The 26315-nt window shown below is 45.6% G+C and overlaps 1 protein-coding gene across 3 annotated transcripts in view; it reads left to right on the top strand.

The window, feature by feature from the left end:
* PTP4A2 (protein tyrosine phosphatase 4A2) overlaps positions 1 to 26315 on the top strand; it is a 57639-nt gene that overhangs the window by 8831 nt on the left and 22493 nt on the right. For 2 of the 3 annotated variants that reach the window (XM_060257910.1, XM_060257912.1), the window contains exon 2: positions 24141 to 24827. In XM_060257910.1, coding sequence (XP_060113893.1) covers positions 24732 to 24827 — 96 coding nt within the window. In that variant the 5' untranslated portion in view covers positions 24141 to 24731. Of the gene's footprint in view, positions 1 to 3768; positions 4058 to 24140; positions 24828 to 26315 lie in introns of those variants that run through there. The other variant, XM_060257911.1, reaches the window with a different exon arrangement.

Here is a 26315-nt window from a genome sequence, read left to right as displayed (position 1 = left end):
GCTGGGAAAAGTACAGAAGAAGGCTACTAAGATGATCAAGAGGCTGAAGCAATTTTCCTATGAGGAAAAGCTGGAGAGTTTGGGGCATTTTAGTTTAGAAAAGAGAAGCATTGCATTCAACAAGCAGAAAGATTTCAGTCCAGATGTTACATTGCAAAGCGTGGATAGAAACAAGATCCAGGCCAGGATGAATATAAACAAATAACCAGTGCTTGTAGAGAGAAAGTTAGGAAAGCCAAAGCTCAGTATGAGCTTAGGCTAGTGAGAGATGCTAAAAACAACAAAAAAGGGTTATTTTCTTATGTTCAGGGTAAGAAAAAAAACAAGGCCACCGTGCATGGTAGGCCCCTTTTAGGGACAGAAAAGTGAAATTGTAACGTGATAAAGAGAGAGCAGGACTGCTCAGTTCCTACTTTTCCTTTGTCTTCTCTTGGGATGGAAAAGGTGCTCAACATGGCAAAAACAGAACACGTGATGAGAGACAGGAATTGCAGCCTAGGTCCAACATGGTAGTACATAAACACGTGGGGGGGACTTTACTTCTACTCCTTCCCAGGGATCAGTAGGTTCTTTGCTATCCAGAGCCTTTTCAGCCATCCGGCTTGCAAGTTGCCAGTGCAGATAAACCCTATTGGTTCAGTTCCAAAGTGTCAAGCGAGCGGATTTCAAAGTAACTAGTCCTTGCTTTGAAACAAAGTATAGCTTTATTGTTAATCCATATGCTTCTATTGAGCTGAGTGTTGGAACTGATACAGTGTAGCAGCAGAATGCATATTTTAAAGATGGCACATCAAAGGTTCTATAAACAAAGTTACAATTGCTAAACATTCTAGTATTCACGTGTGAAAAGTTACACGGTGCTCTCTCTTATCTCCCTGCGGTTGTTCTTCCTGGGTCCAAGCTAGGCCTCGGAAAATGTCCCTGGAGGCTTTTATCTTCAAAGAGCAAATTCTTGCATTTGTTAGTAAAGGCGAGAGAGGCGCAGGGAGGGGTGCCAGCTAACTCTATTGCTTTGATGTGCCTCAGCTTGAATTCAGGGTTAGTAACAGGTACAGTATAACAGTTATAATAAGCATAGACAGTTATAATCGCATGAAACATCGCTTGACAGGTATGACCAGTGGAGTGCCTCAAGGATCTGTCCTGGGACCTGTTTTGTTCAACATCTTTATGAATGATTTGGAAGAAGGAATAGAGGGGATGCTTATTAAATTTGCAGATGATACGAAATTGGGAGGGTTAGTAGAATTGAAGATATTGGATTTATATCCCGCCCTCCACTCCAAAGAGTCTCAGAGTGGCTCACAATCTCCTTTACCTTCCTCCCCCACAACAGACACCCTGTGAGGTGGGTGGGGCTAAGAGAGCTCTTACAGCAGCTGCCCTTTCAAGGACAACCTCTGCCAGGGCTATGGCTGACCCAAGGCCATTCCAGCAGGTGCAAGTGGAGGAGTGGGGAATCAAACCCGGTTCTCCCAGATAAGAGTCCACACACTTAACCACTACACCAAACTGCAGTATAAGGCAGAGTCAGGATTCAGGATGATCTTGAAAGGCTGGAAAATTGGGCTAAAAAAACAAAATGAATTTTAACAGGGATAAATATAAAGTTCTGCACTTAGGTAGGAAAAATCCAATGCATAATTATAGGATGCAGGAGACTTGTCTTGGCAGTAGTATGTGCGAAAAGGGACCATACACTGAATATGAGCCAGCGGTGTGATGCAGTAGCTAAAAGGCAAATGTGATTTTGGGCTGTGTCAAGAGAAGTATAGTGTCCACATCATACAAAGTGATGGCATTACTTTACTCTGCTCTGGTGTTTAGTTTAGGGCACCACAATTTAAGAAGGATATAGACAAGCTGGAATGTGTCCAGGGGAGGGCAACAAAGATGGTGAGGAGTCTGGAGACAAAGTCCTTTGAGGAAAAGATGAAGGGGCTGAATATATTTAGCCTGGGGAGGAGACAACTGAAAGGTGATATGATCACCATCTTCAAGTACTTGAAGAGTTGTCATATAGAGGATGGTGCGGAGTTGTTTTCTGTTACCTCAGAAGGTCGGATCATGACCAGTGGGTTGAAATTATGAGTTTTCAACTAAATATTAGGAAGAACTTGCTGACAGTTAGTGGTTGCTTAGTGAAACGGGCTTCCTTGGGAGATGGTGGGCTCTCCTTCTTTTGAGGTTTTTAGAGGCTAGAATGCTGATTCTGTGAATTTAGGCAGATCATGAGGGCAGGAAGGGTTGCATCAGTGCTTAGTTCTTGTGGCCCTTTCTTACATGCCCAGGGAGATGTTCGCCACTTTGGTGTCAGGCAGCAATTTTTCTTCAGGCCAGTTTGGCAGGGATCCTGGAGGGTATTTTTGCTATCTTCTGGGCGTGGAGGAGGTGTCACTGGGTGTGCCTGTGTGGAGGTATTTCTGAAATTCCTGCATTGTGCAGGGGGTTGGACTATATGACCTTGGAGGTTCCTTGCAACCCCATGATTCTATAAAATGAATCAACAATCTGCCTAGAATGGGTGTGGACCACACCCAACTGCTGATAAACTAGAAAAATAGTTTGAATCTGAATAGCATAAAGCCATAGAGAGGAACAATTTTAAAATGAACCAATCATCCTAAACTCCCATTTAATTATTTTTAAATTTATTTTGCTTAGGGAGTTTTTTTGTAAACATTTGAGTGACTCAAGTGGAGTTCACACTGTGGGAACTGTACTTATAGTTAAATTATAACAGAGGAATCCAGCAACATCAGAAAGACAAAATGTATTCCAGGATAAGCTTCTAGGAGTCTGAGTTCTCCAGTACATCTGATGAAACCCATGAAAGCTGTGAGGCCAGCCTCAATTTTGATAACCTTTAAGATGCCACTGGATTTGTTTTGCTGCTACAGACTGACAACCACCTGGAATTATTTAAATTATGCTAATTATGGGGGAACGTGTATCTATAAAAGTAAAATAGCATATGCAATTTTGGAGGTGTGTCAATAGTGTGTGTGTGGGGGCTCATACTATCTACATCCTCCTTAGATTACCACTGCCGTCTTGACGATTAAAGTAACATTTCCTGCATGCTGGAGAGTGGACTCTACCCCCCCCTCCAGTTTATGACACTCCTTGAAGAAATCCCTTAGCACCTGTCACATCAACCATCACCAGTGGTCTGACCTAGCCTCAGATCGCAAAGCATGGAGGCACACCATCCACCAGGCTGTCTCTTCCTTTGAGAACGCACGCATAGCTGGTCTTGAGGACAAAAGGAGATTGAGGAAGAATCGCACTGCTACAGGACCAACCCTAAATCAGACTTTTCCCTGCAGCCGCTGTGGCCGGATTTGCCTGTCCCACATTGGTCTTGTCAGCCACCAGCGAGCCTGCAGCAAACGTGGACTATTGCACCCTTCTTAAATCTTCGTTCGCGAAGCCAAGCCGAGAGATTATATATTATATATATATTAAATATACATTGTTTTCAGAGTTCAATCCAATTTTCAGAGTTGGTTCCACTTCCAGAATAACCGGGCCGTACTACTGTTCCACCAAAGAGTGTGCACCCGTCCACACCACGGGGCGGAAAGCACCATCGCGTTCCCTCTGACTCCTTGCCCGTAGCGTTCTAGGGGGTGGGCGGGGGCAAAGCTGTCAGTGGCTGGCGCCGGCGAGGGTGCGGGGGAGAGGAGGGCAGGCCGGACCATTGGGCGACGCGCGGAGGGTGGGGTGGGTCGCGTGCGCCTGCGCGAGGGAGGGCGCGGGCGGGGCCGTTTCCCAGCGGGCCTTGTGGTTGGTGGGTGGCGGCCTGTCTGTCTTTTTCACCCTTTCGCGCGTGCGTCGCGTCGTCGGCCGGTCAGGTCCGGTTTGGGGGCTGCTACGCGACGTTGTCCTGTTGGGCAGTGCGCGTTCAGGTTCTTCCTCTTGCTCCTTCTCCCCCTTCTCTTCTTCCGCGGCTCTGGCCCACTTCCGCGCCTTGAAGCAGGCAGAGGGGTCCTCCCCGCCTTGGCCGTGTGGGAGGCGCCCGGCCCGCTCCGCGCCTGAACATTCAATGCTCTCGGTGGGTGAGAGGCCGGCTGAGCCATGTTCGGGGGTGGGGGTGACGGAGGGATGCCACTTGTGGGGCCTTCAAATGCTGCTTTCTTAAAAAGGGGGGGCTAAAACTGTTATTTGAAGGGAGAGCTATTAACAGGGAGGGGAGGGTTTATACTGTAACATTTGGGGACAAGAGAGGCTGAGCTGAATAAATTTAATAAAAAAAAAAACCGGGGGGGGGCGGGTAGGAAGCCTAGCTTCCGCTATTGCTTTCCCGAGCGGGAAGGGGGGGGGGGGGTAACTGGGATTTCTATGGGGAAGTTGCTAGGGAGAAAGCTTGGGCGTGCGGTGGTCTGGGGCCAGAATAGGAATATATCTGGGGGAAGCTATGCCTGGCTTTTGGGAATGTGGGGGCCAGTACTGTTCTCCCCTACCCCCCCCATGTGCGTAACATAGAGCAGGAGCACCGTAGAGATTGACTCTACTGAGTCACAGCATCAGAGATAGCATGTGGGCTCTGACTCATGAAAAGTTATGCAGGAATGCATTTTGTTAGTCTTTAAGGTACTTCTGGATCTTCGTTTGGCTGCTACAGAAGAATATGACTTCCCATCTAGATTTATTTCTGTGCTCATAGTGGATTGGGGTGCTCTTGAGACTGGAATCAGTGGTTAAGGGTTATACTGTGAAGGATTCTGTTTGGGCTGATAATTCTTTCCGGATAGGGGTTAGAAGTGAGAAGGAGAGTATCTTCTGTTGCTTTTCTGTAGTCTATCATTAGCAGTCTCCTCAGTTTTCTTTTAGAACATTTCTGAGGGGGTGAGAGCTTCTAAAACTTGAGTTGGATGTTTAGAGGGCATCTTGAGGGCAACATATCTTGTGATGGAGAGTGGGGTGGTAGAGGAAGAGGTTAAACAAGTGTGTGTGTATGCTTTGATTGTGGTTGGGAGAGCTGGATAAAGGCCCATTTGATAAGCCTTGGATGGAAAGGCTCTGGTGGTGGGAAAGTTGTGAGGGGGGGGGGGGCGGAATGCCAGATCCCAGGAGCCGCGTTGTGGAGTGGGAGGTGGTATAAGTGGTTCTGGGAATGTACAAAGCAAAAAGCAAAGTGCTCTAAAAATAAGGTATAAATAATGGAAATACTGTAGTGAATAGATTTGTGCTATTGATCGGTTATTCTTAGAAAAGTTCACCTATTTTTATGGAGTGAGCTTTTTTAGTTTTGGATCGTCCAGCAAAAATCACAGGCTTGGTAAGGAAGGCTGGTGTTGCATTTGAAGGATGGATGAAAGATTGAGGTAGAAAGTATAATAAGGATTTTAAGAAGATTTGATGGGCTTCAGGGGTGTGCTACAAGGAAGTGAGATGATGAAAGATGCAATTGAAGAAACACAGAGTACAGGCAGAGAGTACAGTTCTAAGAGAGTATGGAGATGAGAAGTGGTCACTCCTGGGAAAACAAGTAGTACTTTTCCTCTCAGATGTATGGTCCAAAGAAACTTACAGGCTACTACAAAGGAGTTGGGGTGATACAAATGAGAATCTAGAGCAAGTGTTGCATAGTGATTAGAGTGTTGGGGTATCATCTGAAAGAACCAGGTTCAGTTCTCCACTCTACAGTGGCAGCTTGCTGGGTGATCTTGGGCCAGTCACACACCATCAGCCTAATCTACATCACAACATTGTTGTCTTGGAACCAAAACATTGTGGGTAGAGATATCTACAGCTTTGGAGAGTAGTTTGGTGGTGGAAAGTGAAGTGAGACTTTGACCAGGATTGTAATTGTGTATGGACTTTAATGTCAGAGTATGAAGAATGAGGAGTGTATATAACAAGACGTGATGATGTAAGGCAGGGTCACTCAGTCTGTGAGTATAAGAGGTTAGAGGTGCATGGTGCACATCAGAGTAGGTCGTTAAGAAGCTTAGGAAGTGAGGATCAGGCAGGTAAGGTGGGGCAGTGTTTGGAAAGAAATAGAGACAGAGGTTGCTAGGGAAATAGATTTTAGAGGTGAAGTTACATTGAAGACTCAAGCCGAGGAATGGATACAGTAGGATCAGCCTATAAGGAGGCATATATGTGGTTCTGGGTAAGGATGTATGCATGTTCTGTGCCAGTTTTATTGCAGGAGATTACAAGGCAGCATGGTTCAGTCGTTGGAACCCTGCCAGCTGCCCCCCAAGTTTTCTTTACTTGTTAGTCTCAGATTGCTTCTTCCCACCACACCCATGTGGGGCAGTTATCACTTTCAGGAGTTCTTGTGTGAACTGAAAAGGAGGAGCACGCCCACTCTTGTTGAATGAGCTGGGCAGGTTGTGACTCAGAACTGCAGTAGTAAAGAAAAAGTCTCCTCCCTATCTGACTCAAAGAAAATGTTTGGTTAGCCCTTGATGGGAAAAGCTGGGTATGGGGAGCTGGAAGACCCTGGAGTAAGATGCTCATGAATGGTTTTCATTGTGGTGAAAAGAAGCGGGAGACTGGCCCTTTTCAAAACTAATAACATTCATGACTGGCCCTGCCACTAGGGAAACTAGATGTTTAAGAGATGTCAGACATTTAAGAGCCTCAAGAGCTGAATGTCAGATGTTTGAGGGCAGCATGAAGGGGCAAATAGATAGGAGAGCTAGAAAGAGAGGCAGAAAGCAACTTTAACCTTAAATGCATTCTCCAAACTGCTAACTTGCTTGGCTTATAGAAGTGATTTAAAGAGACAAATGCCTTCTTCAAGCTGGCTGACTGGGCTTCAAGAGCCACACAGTATGTGTGAAAGAGCCACATGTGGCTCTCAAGCCACAGTTTGGCAACCCCTGGTCTATGGCCAGCCCTGTTAACATTTTATGTCATCATAATATTTTGTGGGTTAGAGCCTGCTTCTTCAGATGCATTTTTTAAAAATTACGCTGGGGTTTAGGGAGCAGTGCCTCTAGATATGGCTAAGTAGGCTTATTACATTTTGTAAGAGATATTAATTTAGTGTCTCAATTCTGATCCAAAACTTCATTCTTGTTTAGCTGGATTCTTAATATTATCTGCTGTCCCTGCTTTTTGTACTTTGCCCTGCTATGGAATGTTGCACTGGTTAACTCTTGAGGCCTTAGAGAGAAAGAGAAAAGGCAGGGTCATATTGCTGCTGCTGATACAGAAAAATTGTAGGCTTTTAAGAAAATGCAGGCAAGTTTTCCTTTTTGCAGCTCAGTACTATATGAGCAAGGTCTGGATTTATTTTATTTTTTATTTATTTATTTTTATTTTTTGATGTTATGGTTTTTCTGAAGTGGTTTCTTCATCCTGCAAATAGCCTCTCTTGTAAAATAAATAAATTTAAAAACATCATGTCACTGTGAACTAGCAGGGTAATTGTATTTGGACTAGGCTCATAGTATATCTCTGTATAGTATTGAACAATAATATGTCTGTTTTGAGAACTAAAATGTCGTCTTCAGCCTATAGTTGAAGGGGAGGGACGGTGGCTCAGTGGTAAAGCATCTCCTTGGAAAGCAGAAGGTCCCAGGTTCAATCCCCGGCATCTCCAACTAAAAAGGGTCCAGGCAAATAGGTGTGAAAAACCTCAGCTTGAGACCCTGGAGAGCCGCTGCCAGTCTGAGTAGACAATACTGACTTTGATGGACCGACGGTCTGATTCAGTATAAGGCAGCTTCATATGTTCATAGTTTATGCATGCTTTAGTGGGAGCATGCCCTACTGATCTATATGAGATGTAATGTTCAGGTCAACATAAAATAAGATCAAGTTGTACAAATCCTGGCAGGAAGATCATTCATACAGGTCCCTATACTTTTTTCATAGGCAAGCTGTTGGGCTGAAGACATTGGTTTCTAAATGCTGTTGGTAATGCTGGCATTAAGATGGTGGTCTGCTTGGAATATTATATGCAGTTCTTGTTATCATTATTGACAAAGAAGGTTAGGATGACTGCTAGAAAAAATGCTTTTAAAACAGCTGATACTCTGGTCATAGACAGTTATGCCGAAGAGAAGGAATCTCTTAGAGACAGATGCCCTAATAGAGATGGTATTTGTGCTGTAATACCTGGTTTGCCAGTTTTGATCAGCATGCTGTGCTAAATGAACCATAGTCTGGTCCAGTATGGAAATATAATAAATGCTTCAAATCTATTAAAATAATTCTACTATAATTATGTAGTGGGTCTGATGCTGCTAGAATTCCTTGTAGTAAACTAACTGTCTGAAAAGATTGTACTAGCTTAATTGTCTGTATAATGTGGAGGGACATCAAATAATTAGTCATTGGGTAAACAGAATGGTTGTTGACATAGGTCATAGAAGCTTGTGGGTGGGTTGTTAGGGTTGGTAGATGCTGACATCTGGCTCAGGGTGGTGAACAGAGGTGATATTTAGAAAAAACAGTTCTGCATTCTCTCTGTCCCGGCTGGTAACGGTGATTATGAATAGGAATACAAGATCAAATAACTGTTAAATGGTATTGGTTTAAACTTATTTGCTTTTGAGAGTTCATTGCCTGTTGTTTGAGTGCTGCAGGATATAATCACATAGTTGACTTACTTTCTCTCTGCTACTTGCCTTGTTCCTCATTCACATTGTTCAGAAGGTTTCTGCTTAGAACTTTCTATTGCTTCCTATTAGTAAGTGCCTCTTTTGAAAAGGAAAATTCCAGTTCTCAGTAAAAATACTGGACTGTAGCTTTCGTAACAGGTAGTTCCCCTAAAGGGACAGTACTGTAGTTTTGCTCTGAGTCCCATTTCTCTACCCTTATCTCTAAGAATTCCTTGTTAACGTGCCTAGATAAAAATATAATTCTTCTCTTGTATCTGAAACTGCTCCCAAAGAGTTTGAGAGCATGCTTATCTGTACCCTGTGCATGAGTGAATTCGGAGATAGTGAATTCTAAGAAACTCCAGACTGCTTGCAAAGTTTTATTCAAAGTTGGTCAGACTATATTAAACCCTTGAATCCTTGAAGCTTTTCTTCTCCTGAATTGACCTGTTAGTCCATCAAGGTCAATATTGTCTGCTCAGGCCAGTTATGGCTCTCCAATATATTCTTAAACAGAGGTCTTTCCAGTCGCTTACTGACTGATCTTTGCAACTGGGGATGCTGAGGAATAAACCTAGTACTTTCTGCATACAAAGCAGATACTGTACCACAGAACCATAGCTGCTCCCCTTCGCATGCCTATCCATTCAAACAGGATCATGTCTGCCTTGTTCTTCATTGTATTGTTTCCACTGTGGAGGCTGAAAGTGATCTGGTTAGTGAATCTTGAACAATAAAGTATGTGGAATGTGCACAGTATAGGATGAAAAACTGAAGGTGAATATCTAGCTGTTGATAACCATGGAGAGGAGTCACAGCTGGGTAGGATTGCAGCAAGAATGCAAAGTGGAAAAGGCGGAGAGAAGAAGGTGCAGTGGCTGGCCAGATCAGAGATCCAATGTGACTCTGTAGGAGAGATTACTTGATCACATTTTCCTCCTAGGATGGCAGGGCAGTATGCATTCTGCCTTCCTACCCACTTTATTTCCACAATATACCCATGTGGCAAGTTAGACTGAAAGAGTGTGACTTCTCCCTAAGTTGCTGGATGGCAGGGTTTAGACTTGGATCCAGGTCTTGATTATCCAAGCCCAGAACTCTAGCCATTACTGCACACTGGCTTTCTTAAATAGCGCACACCCTTCTTTCCATCTTGTAAAGTTGGCAGCTGCTTTGTTGGTGAAAATGGTACCAATGGAGAGTTAGCAGCTTGTCCTAAGTAGCTGGCAGTTGGGTTTATATATACAGGAGCATCACTCTTCCACAGTTTCTTATATGCAGTGTGACCACTTTGCCCAGGTCAGTCTCTGGTGCCTGCTTTCCCCGACTCCTAGAAACTTGATATTGGTGCCTAGTGATTTCTAATAGATGTGAATCTGGAGAATGAACGGGATCATTGAAGAGTCCTCATGCTTTTGCTAAATTGCACCGAATTGCAAAAAGGATAATATGTTAAATAACACATAGAAATATACAATTAAAAGGGAAGAAGATGATAATCAATCTTACCAAGACCCAAAATTCAGAAATGAGGAGGGGAAAATGGGCAACTCTGAGTGTTTTGCTAGGACAACTGCTTGTTAACTCTGTATCTTTGTGTATGCATGAAGAGTAGGTTCCTTTATTCATGTCGGCTGGTAACATGAAACTGATGAGAAGCTGGTGGCTGTTCAAAATCATGGCCAATGTTGAAGCAAATATTCTTGTCTTGCTGAGAAGATAGTATTTGATCATGGTTAGGGGCTATCTCATCATGGGTTTGAAGAACCCTAGTTGCACCTTTCAAAATTAGTTATGCAGGTTTTGCTTTTCTGAATTAAAAATTAGCTTTTGGAAGTCTTCTGAGAAAATTAGAAATTTTTCTCCCTGAGCTTGATAAAAAATTCATAACTTTTCAAAGAGATTCATTCTAACCCTGGGAAAAATCTATGTGTATTGAATTCAGCAAGGAGTAAAATGAGTTCAGATAAACTAAACTGCAAGGTGTTGGTCACACACACAGAGGTGTGATCTTCTCTGACTAGCTGACAAATTAACAACTCTTGCTTTGTGCCGTGCCACTTGGCTGCCTTATGTGGGAAGGTGATCCTGATAACCTTTTCCAAACTATGCATGTCTTGCAATCTCGGGAAGCCACAGCTGCTGCAGTCTTTCTTACTGCCTTGGAGCAGCTACAGCAACATTCTTAAATTCAAGTTCCTCAGGGGAGCGGGGCTTTTAAAGGCAAAGGAATATCTTTCACTCTGTTTCTTGGTAAGCGATCAAATAGAAAATTGGGATGAAGTTTTCCACCATTGCTGAACTAGCTGTTCCTTCAGCAACAGCAAAAATATATATGCTAGGCTGCCACCATGATGATCCAAGTCAGCTCTCTTGCTCAGCCTTTCAGCCTACAGAGAATGAAAGACTTCTGGCCCAGGCAGCCAGTGTTTTGACTGATAAACCTGCAGTCAGTAAACTCTCCATGTGTGTTCCTGTGCCCACCTTTCTCATCAATGTCTGTGCTGCAGACTGTCATGAGCCCTGACAAGGAGGAGCTGGAAGGGTTAACAGACCTGGAAGAGTTGCCAGCCAGTTCCTCAGGTGAACAAACAGCAGCTGGCTCATCAATCACTCTCCAGTCACCAGTGTCAGCTGTTGACGATCAATCTCCTCCTCCCATCTCAAGAGATTGAAGCAGGCTCTGGAAAGAACTTTCAGAGCGAAGGCGTGCGCACGCCGATGCTTCAGATCTCTCAGCCCTGAGTTCTAGTAAAGTCACTGCCACCCAGGGAGCAGGCTGATTGAGACTCCCATATAACTCCCACCCAGGACTTGGTAACCTTGTGGAAGCAACAAGTCTATTCTTTGGCTTGCATCCATGCTCCTTCCTGATCCTGACCTGCTTGATTTCCTTCGCACCCTGACCGTTTGGCTTTTGGACATTGACTTCTGATTCCGGTTTGTGATTCTGCATTGGTGACTTGGCTTCTTCTTGACTTCCTGGACTTTGACCTTGGACTGGCTTTGGACTCCTTCCTGCATGCACCCTGAGAACGTGACACAGACCTGAAATATATTTCTTTAGTTCCATTTTCTCACTGGGCACCAGCTTATTGAATCCATACTTTTGCCTTAACAGAAGTGAAGAGAGGCTTACCTGCACACACTTGCTTTGTGTCACTGCTACATAGAAAATGAGGCACTGCCTAGGGTCTCACTTTGTTTGAGCTCCACAGGGTAAGCCCTGATGTCTGTTTTCAGGGCGGGCCAAATATTGAAATAAGTGTGGAGATGCACATGGAAAGTCCATTGTCCTGATTGCTGAAGTACACCTCAGCTACAAAGTCCTCACACATATGTTGGGAGTGTATGTGGCATGACTGTCATCCATGTGTTTACACCACAATACCACTCTGTACAAATCAAGAACTGTCTACCCTCTTTTGTCAGCATAAGGCTGAAGGGAAATGATTGCAACTTCTGCAAAGTCTAACACAACTGGAAGCATACAAGGCAAAGCCAGAGAGGGAGAACATCTGAGAACCCAGCCAGCCCAGCTTTGATTGCTTTCAAAACAGACTAGTTTGGTGTAGCGCTTATATGGACTCTAATCTGGGAGGACTGGGTTTGAATCCCCACTCCTCCAAATGCGCATGGTGGTGTAACCTTGGGTCACCCACAAGTTCTCTCAAAGTTGTTCTCTCAAGAGCAGTTCTCTCTGCACCTACCTCACAGGGTGTCTTTTGTGGAAACAGGAAAAGGAGATTATAAGCTGCTCTGAGACTCCAAGTGAAAGGCAGGGTTTAAATTCAGTCTCCTCTTTTTCATTAATTCTTGTTCAGTAGCACAGTTGAGTCCGACTCTTTGCAACCCCATGGACAAAGTCACACCAGGCCCTCCTGTCTTCCACCATCCTCCGAAGTCTGCTCAAATTCGTGTTTGTTACATCAGTAACACTGTCCATCTCATCTTTTGCCGTCCCCTTCTTTTGCCTTCTGTAGAAGTTGCACCTTATGCCACAAACATGATCTCTTTATCTATTCATTTGTCTTCTAGTAATTTTTCATAAGAGTTTTATAATAGTAATAATAATAATAATAATAATACTTTTTATTTGTATCCCGCCCTCCCCGCCAGGGCAGGCTCAGGGCGGCTCACAGCATAAAATATAATATACATCAACAATTAATTTTCTGCTCTACCTCTGGGACAACCTGTCATTTCTTTGTCTGTCCCCCTCAGGCCAGTCTATACTGTGCAAGGGTTCAGTCCAATATTCAGTGGAGAAATCCCAACATAAAAAACGATCCACTTTAAATGTTCATCCCACTTCTCTCCAGCTGCCTTGGAGGAGTTTCCCCCCAAAACAAACAATTAGACTAACAAAGGAAAGACAGAAGCTCCTTGATAGTGAGAGAGTGAGGCCAGCAGGAAGGGCACTTTATCTGTGCACCAGGAAGGGAAATGGCTCAGCTTAGATGGAGACATTTTTAAAAATGGTTTCACACATGCCCTGTTCTGTCTCCCTGGTAGCTGCCAAGGTAGAGGGCTGTATATCTTCTTCCCTGTTGCATTATGTTCATGGCATGATGTTACCGTTGCAAGCAAAATATTTGATTTATGTTGCTCAGCGTGTATGCAAAGTGGCTGCTCAAGAATTTTATTCATGCTGTGGGTTGCATATCTTCCATTCTGCTGGTACCTGTGTGCCTGGTGGGTTTCACTGAAACAAGGGGTATTTTTCATTTTCATTTTATTTAGTTTATATCCCACCCTTCCCACCAAAGCAGCTCAGGGCGGCTCACAACACAGAAGTTCTAACATAGGATTAAGTTTTAAAATACATCAATTTACAACATTTAAACAATAAACCAGTAAAAACAGTAAAACAAAGCCATTTATCAAAGTACCATACGACAGCCTTCTATTCAAAATTTTCAAGTACGGATCAGTTGTATGCCAACCGGAAGAGGACTGTCTTACGGGCCCTGCGGAACTGCCCAAGGTCCCGCAGGGCCCTCACCTCTTCTGGTAGCTGGTTCCACCAGCAAGGGACTGTGATTGAAAAGGCCCTGTCTCTGGTCGACTTAAGTCGGGCCTCCTTTGGCCCGGGGATTGCAAGCAGGTTTTGAGAACTCGATCTCAGCACTCTCTGGGGAACATGTGGGGTCTGACTACCTGGGGTCAGCTGGCGCTCAAAGGAAGAGGTTGCCAGTGTGTGGGCTCCTGACTGTGGGAGAGGCCTACTCAAGAGGAGGAGGACCCCAGGCAGTCAGACCGAGTAAGTCATCCACAAGGCAGGGCAAGTTTAGATCAGGGACAGTAGGATGCGTTTAAAACCACCTTTTATTTGTCATGCTGGTTGCTCTGCGGGTGCTGTGCTGTGCTAAACTTTTACATGCAACTGTTTTTTTTTGTTTTTCTTTTCTTTTCTTTTTCTCTTTTAATTAAATATTTTTACTGTTTTGAATGCTGGCAGTCAAACTCTGTACCACATAGATCCCCAACCGCTTTAGACCACGCTTCATGAAGGGGGCCCTGGGGAAAGGGGGAAGGCCTGTGGTTGGATAAGGTGCTAATCCTCCAGGAGTTCCCCGAAGAAGTGCTGTGGTCTCTGTGAATCCCAAGTACAGGGTGGCAGAGGACCTTGTGGCCTGGCTTCAGAGCTGGAGAGGGGGATTGGGAGTCCTGTTCCTCTCAATCCGAACCCCTAGACTGAGCAGGTGGTGGCAGCGAGCCCAAGTGGCCGAAGAAGAAATAGTTCCCTCCAGGAGTTGGCAACTCAATAGGGAGTTGACGGGACCGGGTCTGAAGGCAGAATCGGGCCGGTTCCGTCACAGGCTGGTAAGGGGATTTCCCTTCCCGGGCCACAACGACCCAGGCATAGGACCTCGTGTCTTGGCTGGGTTTAGCTTCAATCCACTCAGTCTGAGCCATTTAGCCAGGTCCAAGTTTTCTGGGACACAGGCAGGCTGGCCATCCATAAGTAGATAGAGCTGGGTGTCATCAGCATACTGATGGCAACCCAACCCATACCTTCGGGCAGTCTGGGCAAGGGGGCACATATAGATGTTGAACATCGGGGAGAGCACCGCCCCCTGAGGCACCCCGCAATCAAGTGTGTGTCTCTGGGACAGTTCACCCCCAATCACCACCCTTTTTCCCCCGAAGGAAAGAGGAAAGCCATTGTAAGGCCAGCCCCTGAATCCCCGCGTCAGCGAGACGGCAGGTCAGCAACCAATGGTCGACCATATCGAACGCTGCCAGTAGGTCTAACAACATCAATACTGCCGAGCCGCCTCGATCCAGATGCCGCTGAAGATCATCCACCAGGGCAACCAGCACTGTCTCCGTCCCATGACCCGGGCGAAAGCTGGACTGATGGGGGTCAAGAACGGAAGCATCCTCCAGGAAACTCTGTAGCTGCAACGCCACTGCCCTCTCAATGAGTTTACCCAAAAAGGGCAAATTCGAGACCGGCTGGTAGTGTGCCAATTCGGCCGGATCTCATGTTGATTTTTTTCAAGAGAGGGCGGACCACCGCCTCTTTGAGGGGCGCTGGAAAATGCCCTTCCATCAGGGATCTATTTGTTATCCCGTACAGGATATCTAAGCTCCCTCTGGCAGGTTTTAATAAGCCAGGAAGGGCACGGGTCCAGATTACAAGTTGTAGGGCGTGCAGATAGGAAGATCCTGTCAACTTCCTCCAAGCTGAGAGCACCGAAACCATCTAGAATATGATCCAAAGACAGGCACGAGGCCTGGGGTTCACATACTGTCTCCATTATGGCAGGGAAGTCGCGGCGGAGCAACGCGATCTTATCTGCAAAAAAATTCGCAAAAGCCTCACAGCCAATCTCCAATTCCTTAGAATTTGGTCTGCCTTGTGGCAGCGTTGTAAGAGTCCGAATTGTATTGAACAATTGTGCCGGGCGTGAAATTGCAGATGCAATCTTAGCCGCAAAGTATGTCTTCTTTGCGGCTTTGACTGCCATCTCATAGGACCTCATAAACTCTCTATGTTCTAGTTGCTTTGTCTCGAGTACGCCGCCATTGCCTCTCTAGTCGTCTGAGCCCTTGCTTTAATTGCCGCAACTCCTGGTTATACCAAGGTGTTGGCTTTGGATGAGGGTGCAGAGGACGCCTAGGTGCGATCTCATCGATGGCTCTGGAGAGTCTATCATTCCAAGACTCTGCCAGATCATCTAAAGAGTCACCAGGAGGCCAGGGGTGCCGTCAAGCCGTCAGGAACCATTCTGGATCCATCAGGCTCCGCGGGCGAGCTAAAATACGCTCACTGCCTAAACAGGCTTGGGGTGGGACATCCACATGAGTCTTGAGGGCATAGTGGTCCGACCATGGCACTGCTTCAGAGTAATATTGTCCACTGAAACTCCCGCCGCGAAGACCAAGTCCAACATGTGCCCCGCCTGGTGAGTGGGCGTTGTAACCATTTGGGAGAGTCCTAGTGTCACCATGGATGACACTAGGTCCATTGCCTGATTGGAGGCCGCGTTGTCGGCATGGACATTGAAGTCACCCAGGATCAGAAGCCTTGGGTACTGCAATGCCCAGCCTGTTGCGGCCTCCATCAGAGATGGTAAGGCACCGGCCGGTGCGTTAGGTGGTCGGTACACCAGCCAGATCGCCAACCCCTCCCCAGTGTCCCATGCCAGACCGGCACATTCAATGCCCTTGATCTTTCTTAGTGGGGAGTGGGTACTTTCTTAGTGGGGAGAGTTTTTATAAGTTAGAACATGTGTTGTCAGAATGCAATACATTTGTGAGTGTTAGTGAAGCACAGTGTGTAGGAACCCAACTGTAGGAGCTGGTGTATCCTTCTCCAAATCCCTGTGATAATGGGACAAATCACAAATGTCTCTATGAAGCATCATTTTTGTCAGTGGACTATTCAGGAGGGCCAGTTTCAGTCAGCACTGCCTTTTAAAGGCTTACCTTAATGTTAAAACGGATAAAACGAAGTACTTCTTCACCCAAAGGGTGATTAACATGTGGAATTCACTGCCACAGGAGGTGGTGGCGGCCACAAGTATAGCCACCTTCAAGAGGGGTTTAGATAAAAATATGGAGCACAGGTCCATTAGTGGCTATTAGCCACAGTGTATGTGTGTATATAAAATTTTTTGCCACTGTGTGACACAGAGTGTTGGACTTGATGGGCCGTTGGCCTGATCCAACATGGCTTCTCTTATGTTCTTTTCAAGCTTCTTTGGTGCCTTATAATATTAAGGATGGTTCTGATCTCCATCAATAGGTTTATCCATGTTATTAAACTGTAAATTACATTACATATCAACAGAAAATATGCATATTGATGCTTTTGTCATAAGCAAAGCCTCCTGGCTTAATAGGCAGAATTAGTATGTAACAATTATTTTAGTGGTTGAATCCTAAAACATGATGAAATGCTTTCCTCCTCTAAGCTTTCAAGTTCTTCTATATGTCAGGCTCTGTAATGCTTATAAGTAATAAATGTAACATACTAACCATATGGACTTTTGATACTAACCTAAACATCTTTCCTGTCAGATAGTTACTGTGCATATCAAAAGAGGCAGCAATTGATGTGTAAACATTGTTGATGTTCCCAGGAAACAAAAGAATGCAGCCGTTAAAAGATAGCTTGGCCGCAAGGCAACTTCTCAGGGAAAGGAGATAAGCTGAAGCCCTTGTGAAAGTTTGCACCTCCAACCCCTTGATGTTATGGGAAAAGGAGCTTTGTTTAGAAAGGCTTTGATGTAGAATCTTTAAGAATAGTTACCGCCTAGTTCCAGGCATCAGTCTCAATCTTTATATCCAGCTATGAGTTTCCAATAAAGTATCATTTTTGTTTCAAATGAATACTGCCTTGAGATTCCATCGCCTGACATTTTGAAACTGATCCTGAAAGACGGGGTTTATCTGAACCGGCCACTTTGAAGTCGAATGGCTGAAAAAGTTCCGAGGAACGGAGAACCTCCAGGGGAACCGAAAACTCCCCCATGGCACGTCCTTGGACCGAGACGAGCTACGGGACTCGAGTCCCCCTCCTACATCAAGACGCTATTCATCAGCCCTAATCAGTGGAAGCCGAGAACCTCCACAGCCCTGATGGATGCTGCCCCGGCCCGCCACGAGAACCTTCTCACCCGATCGACGACGGGAGCTACCAGGGAAGACGTCGACGCTTCCCAAGTAAGCCTGCCCGACTCAGAGGAGGAAGAGGTCGAAGAAGGCCCCGGGGAAGAGGGTGAGAATGCCTGACTGGAAGAATGAATCCTGGGAAAGGTGAAAACCCAGATGAAGGGGTTGGCTAGAGATCTCCGCGGGGAGATCAAAAGCAACACCGACGCGATAGCCAGGGAGGTGGGATGACAGATCGACCGTCTGCAGGCCCTGTGGGAGCTAGAGTGATGGCAACCCCGAGGACCGGATCCGCCTGGTTGCCAACCTCAAGCAGGTCCGGCGCTGCCAGTGCCTGCGCCGCCGGCACCTCCTCCTTCCTAGGGGGGCCCGGCACCCCGGGAACCAGGGAAAACCAGAGAACTAGATCTCAAGTATGACGGGGATCCCGAAGAAGTGGAGTACTTCACCATCCAAGCCACCAGCTACATGCACTACTGGGGGAACACGTTCCCCAACGAGGCGAGCAGGGTGGACTACCTGGGGTCGAAGCTGACGGGAGCGGCCAGGAGATGGTATGTTAGCCTGTATGAGACCCGGGGTCCTGAGTTGGGAAGTGTACATGGGTTCCTGCAAGCAATGCTACGCAAATACAAGGACCCCCTCCAAGAGACTCGGGCCCTCACGGCGTTTAAAGAATTGAAACAAGGGAATAAATCCTTGAGAGAGTACACTGCCGAGTTCCGGACCCACAGCGCGAGAGTGAGGGGTTGGAACGAAGCAATGAAGATCAAAGCCTACCAGGGCGGCCTCCGGTCTAATCTGCTTGACCGGGCGCTCCACCAGGCCCGCCCGACCACCTTAGTAGGATGGATGCAGCTTGCGGGAGAGGTCGAGACCAACCTAGAGCGAGTGGCCCTACAACAGCAGCAGGAGGGAGGAAAAGGGGGGCGTGAGGCTCGATCGGGGGCAAAGACTGAGACCAAGAAAACTACACCGCCCAGCAGTGCCACCAAGGGGCCCTCACCCCGCAAGTGCTACCGATGTGGAGACCCCGGGCACTTGGTAGGAGATTGCCCCGAGAAACCTAGCACCCCCCCCCTTAACCCCGAAGACGGCGGCACCCAAGCCAAAGAAAACATCGGAAAAATTGAGGGAGCCCAGTCGGGGCAACACCGCACTATTGACAGTGCTTGACGAGGATTTTACCAGGGAGAACGAGTTGGAGGAAGAGGTGGAGCCGGCGGGAAATGGAAACGACCTGCCCTGAGTGGTGCCGGAAGGCAGGTCGAAGCCGCACTGGCACCACTGCGGGTGAGAATATCCGGAGAACTGTTTCTGGTCCCTTTGACTTTGTTGAACCCCAATTCCAAGAGGTTTATGCACACCTGTGCCCTAATTGACTCAGGGTGCACCCAGGAAATTATCACCCCGAGATTAGTTGAAGCATTAGGATTAGCACGAACCCCCCTGCCCCACCCACTCCAATTTGAGCAAATGGACGGGACAGTAATGAAAGGGGAGCCCTGCGTGGAAGAAACACAATTTTTTCCGGTGGGGATTAAAGAACACTGGGATATGGAAGTGTTCGTAATCGCCCCCTCCTCTTCGTTCGACGTGGGGGTGGGGGTGGGTTGGCTAGCAAAACACCAACCGAACATTCAGTGGGCAGAGCAAACCATAGACTTTGATAGCAAAAAGTGCACCCACCACTACTGGTCACTAGAATGGGGGCCCTCACCTCTGCCTAAGAACGAGAGACTGTGTTTAACGATAGAAGAAGTGAGGTCCATCCTCAAAGAATACCGAGACTTACGTAGAGCATTTTGTGAGGAAGAGGCAAATGACCTTCCACCCCATAGAAGCACAGACTGTGCCATAGAACTCATACCGGGCCAGGAGTTGCCCAAAGCAAAACTCTACTCAATGAGATGGGCGGAGAAGGAGGAACTGAGGAAGTTCCTGGATAAAAACTTAAAGCGGGGATTTATTAGACCAGCAGCCGCACCCCATGCGGCCCCGGTACCATTCAGAAAAAATGACGGGGGCTTAGACTTTGTACGGATTTTCGTTGGATAAACGCCATTTCCATGTCAAACGCATATCCAATCCCCCTGATCAAAGACTTATTAAGCACGATGTCAGAGGGGTCCATCTTTACCAAACTATATTTGAGAGATGCATACTTCCGAGTCAGAATTAAGGAGGGGGATGAATGGAAAACGGCATTCAATACACCCATGGGACAATTCGAGTATTTAGTGATGCCGTTTGGGCTGCAAGGCGCACCAGGGGTATTTATGAACTCCATCAATGAAGTACTGAGGGAATACCTGTACAAAGGGGTGTTGGTATACCTGGATGGCATCATTATCTATTCGAAAGATCTACCCTGCCACATAAAGTTGGTGAGGAAAGTACTCAACACGTTGCTAGAGCACAAACTGTATGCCAAACTGTCGAAGTGCGAATTTCACCAAGAGGAACTCGATTACTTGGGATTTGGAGTCTTGGGGAAGGGACTAGCCATGGACCCAGTTAAAATACAAGCCGTACTAGATTGGGAACCCACAAGAACACATAAACAACTCCAATCATTTCTCGGCTTTGCAAATTTCTACAGGGGGTTTATAGAAGGCTTTGCTAAAGTCATGCTGCCCTTGACCGACCTATTGAAAACCAAGGGGAAGGGTCCGGAGGCGAGTAAACCAGAGATCAGACTGGCATGGTCCCCCAAATGTCAACAAGCGTTCGACAAGCTAAAGCAACTGTTCACGAGCGAGCCTATCTTGGCGCACCCAAACGAGCTCAAACCCTTCGTGGTGCAATGTGATGCTTCCCATGTAGCCGTCGGAGCAATATTGATGCAGAAAGATAATGAAGGTAGAGTAAGACCATGCGCGTACATTTCCAAAAAGTTCTCTAACGAACAGCGCAATTGGTCAGTCTGGGACAAGGAAGCGTTTGCTGTAACGTTCGCATTGAAAACCTGGCGCTCGTGGCTAGAGGGGGCACGAGTGCCATTTGAAATTTGGACGGATCACAAAAACGTAGAGGCACTAACTGGGTGCCGAAAATTAACTGCCAAGCAGATCTGGTGGGCAGTTTTTTTTGCCAAGTTTGATTTCACACTGAAACACATACCGGGTTCCAAGAACTTTCTAGCAGACACCCTCTCCCAGCTACCGCAGCATGAAAGTCAGAAAGACGAAACTATAGACTCCCTCATTCCCCCCTCGGCAATAGCAGGGGGAGTAACCACACGATCAGGAAAAAAAACAGGTCCCCAGAGCCATGGGGGCGGGTAGTAAACTGATCACTGAAACAGAACAAGAGGGAGAGGACCGCCCTGAAGGACTCTCCAAAGGGGGGTTTTGGTATCATGAGGGGAAACTACGTCCCAAAGACCCTCTGTCAAGAAGTACTGCAGCACTGCCACAACAGTAAACTAGCCGGGCATTTCGGCTACGTAAAGACGCTGCACTTAGTAAATAGACAATTCTGGTGGCCCCAAATGAAAAAGGATGTTTCTGAATTTGTAGTTTCATGCCCCGTGTGCATTATGGCCAAAAAGAGCAGAGGGAAAACTCCAGGTCTACTTCGCCCCACGCTTACTGCTGAGAGACCATGGTCAGTGGTATCGATGGACTTTATAGTTGAGTTACCGGTCTCTTGGGGACGCACCGTAATTCTGGTGGTGGTGGACACTTTCTCCAAACAGGCGCACTTTATTCCGTGCAAACAAATACCCACAGCCAAGAAACTGGCCCGCTATGAGTTTCCAATAAAGTATCATTTTTGTTTCAAATGAATACTGCCTTGAGATTCCATCGCCTGACACTATGGGAGAAATGTGTCAGCATCCTGTTTTCAGATGGTGAATTTAAACTGATCATAGAGTTGAAAGGAATGAGGTACTCTTGGTTCTGTCTCCCTGTAAAAGCTCTTCTGGGCTTTTCTGAAAGTCTTTAGAGGGAGTCTACTTATGTGGGAAAACTTTTTAAAAATATTGCTATCCAGGGTTCTGCATTCCTGTAAGTAATTTGAGAAATTCTAGGCTGGGAAGTTTCCTTTTTGTGACTTAACAGCTTTGTGAGTCTGCTTATTTTTGGAACTTTAGCCTGATAAGCTGAGAATGTGAGTAGCACTTAAGAACAAGAGGAACCTTCACTAGATGGTGGGTTTTTTGTAAAACTTTTGTTGTGGAGTATTGGGGTTTCACTTGCTGATCTTTCCTCTTGGATAGCTTCCTTAACCACTTTGCCTTGTAGTTGAATCCCATTTATTCCCAAGAACTTTGTTTGAGCTGCTAGGTTGAGGAGGCAGGCCAAATAGCTTTCCTTTTCATGCTGCTTTTAGGCTTTTCTTCAGTATCTAGTTTTTTACTCTAAATATTCCACAGATTGTGCACTGCTGTCCTGGTACAGTCTCCCTGCAAATAGTGGACACAGGGTATGGCGGTGTTTACCTTGGTACTTTGCAGCCTACTGGGCAAGTGATTTTTGTATGTGGGTGTAAAGTTCTCTCATCATCACTACTAAAAGTTTCTGACATAGAACACACTTCTGATCATAGGCTATAGGTATGTGTCAGGCTGAACCCAGTGTTAACAGGAGCATATGCATTACTTCTTGTGAAACAACTGCCATGAAGGTGTTCTGCAAGTGCTTATGCTTACTAAGGAGTCAGACTAGAGGATGTTTCGTTCGCATTCTGTGGTGAAATATTCAGAATTGAATATGGTTAATTTCCCCCAGTTTACTTGTACATCAAGACTAGGAGCTATGCTGTTGTTATGTTAAGTGACTGAATGTATCCTAATCTCTCTCCCCGTCCCCCTGCCTCCCAGTAGCAAAATTAAAATGTTGACTTGCCCTGGGGAACCAGTATCGTAGAAGCAAGAGTTGCAGGTGGTTCGACTTGGTGTTGAACAAATAAAATGGCCACTGTTTATGTTTTAAAGATATGATATATTACAAGCTTTGACAAATGTTCTTAGGCAGTAGAAACCAGCTTTAAAAATTTAAACACCAGACTCAGGGCTATTTTTAAATTTTTGCTACCAGAAAACTACTAATCGCTTCAATTTCTCATGATTTTATTCAAGATTTATAATACAAGAAAAGTGCTTAGTAAATTTGGGGTTATTATAAAAACCTCATAATAAAATCACTGCTGAAAATACTGGCGCTGCAATGAAGTTTCTAGGCAACCTGATGCCTGGGATTTGTTGAGGCCTGCATTGTTTAAACTCAGGTTAGTGGGCAAAGGCTCATATTGATGCTCAAGAGATTCTTGCATGTGGTTTATGTTGTGAAATGCAGATTCCATAAGGGTGAGTTCTGTTGTGCCATATAGGTGAGGCGCAGCGAGGGGATCTGACTACTTGTACTGTGCGTCCCCCACCCTGTGCATTTCCCCCATTGGACTACAGAAAAGAACCCCAGCAGAGATGTCTGTAGTCTTTTTTTTTTTTTGCAGGCAGCTGTAAAGAGCCTCATTAGGGTTGGTGGGGAGGATGAGTGACAGCTGACTGTTTGCCTGCAATGGGAGCATGGTGTTAGACTCCTTTGAGATCACTGCAGGTATTTCTTTCTTCCCATTGAATTTTGTGGCTCAAAGCATTTCCATGTGCCATCTTGTAAATCACAAAATCCATAACGGAGGCTGGGATGCCCTTTCCGGGTTACTGTTCAGTCTTTTGCCTGTGGGCAATGCATCTACATAAACAATTCAAAAATGACGTGTAGCAGGATTCTGTTTGAAATGCTTAACTTGTACATGTCGCTAGGCTACCAAAGTGCAGTCCCTTTCTTCGTGCATTGTCTTGGCAAATGTACGTCATAACCTTGGTAAAGATCAACACTGAAGTGAAGCAGGTTAGAATTTCCTGGTATTTGTTTAATGCTGTGCGTCATGGAACACTTTACCTTATGAAAATATGAGTTGGGCTGCTCTGCTTCTGGCTTCATTCTGGCAAGATTAGGGTCTGTGTGGTCAAGGCAAATTTAGCACTGAATGAAATCCAACTCACTGAACTTTCCCCAAGAATCTTGTGAAAGGTAACCAATTTCAATAGGGGTGACATTTGCTATTGTAGTCAGTGGAAAGCTAGCAAAGCCTAAACAAAGCATAAACTATTCCTGAATCTGCATTCTGGGGGGTGGGAATGCAGTGTATGAACTAGAAACTTGAAGATCTCGACCACCAAAAAAAATCCACAATAAAACAGATGGTAATATGAGAACCAGCCTTGATGAGTCATAATGAGAGTTTTTATCACAGGAATGGTGTCCTACTGCATTAGCAGATGCAATTACGGTAACTATATCTAAAAACAGTTTCAGAAGCAAGTTTGTTCTTTGAAACTGTAATGCTGTGTAGGTAATCTGATGCTCCTCTGCATGTATTCTTTCTCAGTCTTTGCATATGTCCCCTCTAAAATATGGATTATTTTTCCTCCCTTAGGTTTTCCTTTGGAATCCACGCCACACATTTATGGCGATTCTGAGCATCAGGGCAGATTTCTGCCGGGCCCAGCACAGCACCCTGGCTGACAAGTGAACTGGGGGCCGGGTCCTACGTGCCACAATTCAACTTTGCCTTGAAGACTCCAGACACTGAGACACATAAACCTCAAATATATGGGGATATCTTCTGCACATTGGAAACCTCTTCCTGTTAGTGTCTCTAGAGAAGTGAAATCTGGCCGAGCCCAAGTGGAAAAAAGACCTGCCCAAACATTTTCTTTGTGCCTCACCAGTGCCTAAATGTAGTAAAGGCTGCCTGTTTTTTGGGGGGTTTTTTGCATGTAGTAAGAGACTGTAGAGTCTGAAGGAACACCACTTGTGGTGTTTGAGGGTGAAGTTGTGAGTTCCAGCTGATGCTTAAGCAAACCTGCTTTTCTTGAAGTGAAGAATTTTCTTGAAGAACAAAGTAAACAAGGAAAGCTCTGATCAATTCTGGACACTTTAGTGATTTTTTTTAATGTTTTCTTCTGTGAAACGTTGCAAGGTTTGATTTTTTTTTTTGCCCCAACACACTTTCTATCTTGCCACTATGAACCGTCCCGCTCCAGTGGAGATTACTTATGAGAGTATGCGCTTCCTGATTACCCACAACCCAACCAACGCAACGCTCAACAAATTCACAGAGGTAAAATCTCTATAAGTATCGTGTTCTTTGGGCCTTGGAGAGTAGTGTCAGGAACACCCTAAAGCTTTAATTTTCCCTAGTTCAATTATTATCAGAGATAGTGTTGTTGGGAGCCCTGGAGATTGCTTGAGGGCAAAGAAAAGATAAAGCAGAGTGAATGGCAGTTTGGCAGTGCTGTTCAGTCTTTCCCGTGCTCTAGTGCACATTGTCATTTCATGCTGTGCAGGACCAGCAGACCTGGCTGGTGAACTGAGGTTGTCCTGGAACATGCCTGAAGAACCTGATTTAAATCTTGCACTTTAAAATACAATCTCCATGCATTTTCTAGGCCTACCTAATATTATTTTTCTCCACCTCCAGCTCTTCAACCTCTTGGGGCTTTGCCTACAGCAAAAGCACTTTTGAGAATTGTCTGTATTGCTTGAGGTGGTGGTGGGCTTTCTAACAAACTAAAGACTTCTGAAAATGTTTTACAGTATGGGTGCCTTAGGGCAGTGGTGCACTACTGCTCAAGGAGAATCATATTCACAATTGCCATCAACCAAGAGGGTCATGTGACTTCTGTATACCCTGTGTGTCACTCCACCAAACACATGCATACAGCAATAATAAGATAGAGCTGTTATATAATTGTAACTTCTTAAATAACCATAGTAGTTCTGAGAATGGGCCTCCATCCTTGGAACAAGGCCCACACTTCAGGGAGGCTTACAACTTTCCCATCTTCTGATCATTCCAGCATTTCCAAGTGGGAACCACTTACCAGCCACAAGCTCTATGGGGCAGTGGTGTTGCCCACTTTCTTGGAATATAGGGCAGGTGCCACATTTGAGAACAATTGTCAAAAGAGCTACAAGTGACATGTCAAAGAGCCATGTGTGGCTCTTTTCTTGAGAGGATGGCTGGCCACATATTCCGCCTCTTCCAGCTTCAAGGACAAGCATATTGGAATGCTGCTCTAAAGAACAGTAACTCTTGGGGTTGGACTAGATGACTCTGGAGGTCCCTTCCAACTCTATGATTCTGGAATCATATACCTTTCAGACCTTTAAAATGTGTTTGTGGATCAAGTATCATTCCGGGCAAGAATTTTAATTTCTCTGACACTGCCAGTATTTAGAAAAACTAGGTTAGTTACTTAACTGTTCCATGATAAAACAACTCATTACTTTTCAACACTGAAATTAATAGAGCTAGATGTTCAGTTTCTCTGTGAGTTCACTGCCAAAAGCCTGTTGTGGAACCAAAAGCCCTGCTTATGTTTCCCCCACTCCTTTCATAGATCTTATGACTTGTCCTCTGCTCCAGATAGTGCTGCTGTTTATCAGTGAAACTTCTGGTCGTTGAGGGATTGTCTGTCTGGCTGCCAGTTCCAGAAATGAATAATTAATTTGGACTGGATTGGACAGTCCTAAATGTGTGGAACAGCCTTGGGTGGGCAGACTGTATCTTTAAAGTAAATCAAGAGATCTTGAAAGTAAGCTTATA

The sequence above is a fragment of the Heteronotia binoei genome, chromosome 17 (genome assembly GCF_032191835.1).
Source record: "Heteronotia binoei isolate CCM8104 ecotype False Entrance Well chromosome 17, APGP_CSIRO_Hbin_v1, whole genome shotgun sequence".
Classification (NCBI taxonomy): domain Eukaryota; kingdom Metazoa; phylum Chordata; class Lepidosauria; order Squamata; family Gekkonidae; genus Heteronotia; species Heteronotia binoei.
Note: the sequence above shows the minus strand (reverse complement) of the source record. Positions and strands in the feature narration are given on the sequence as shown.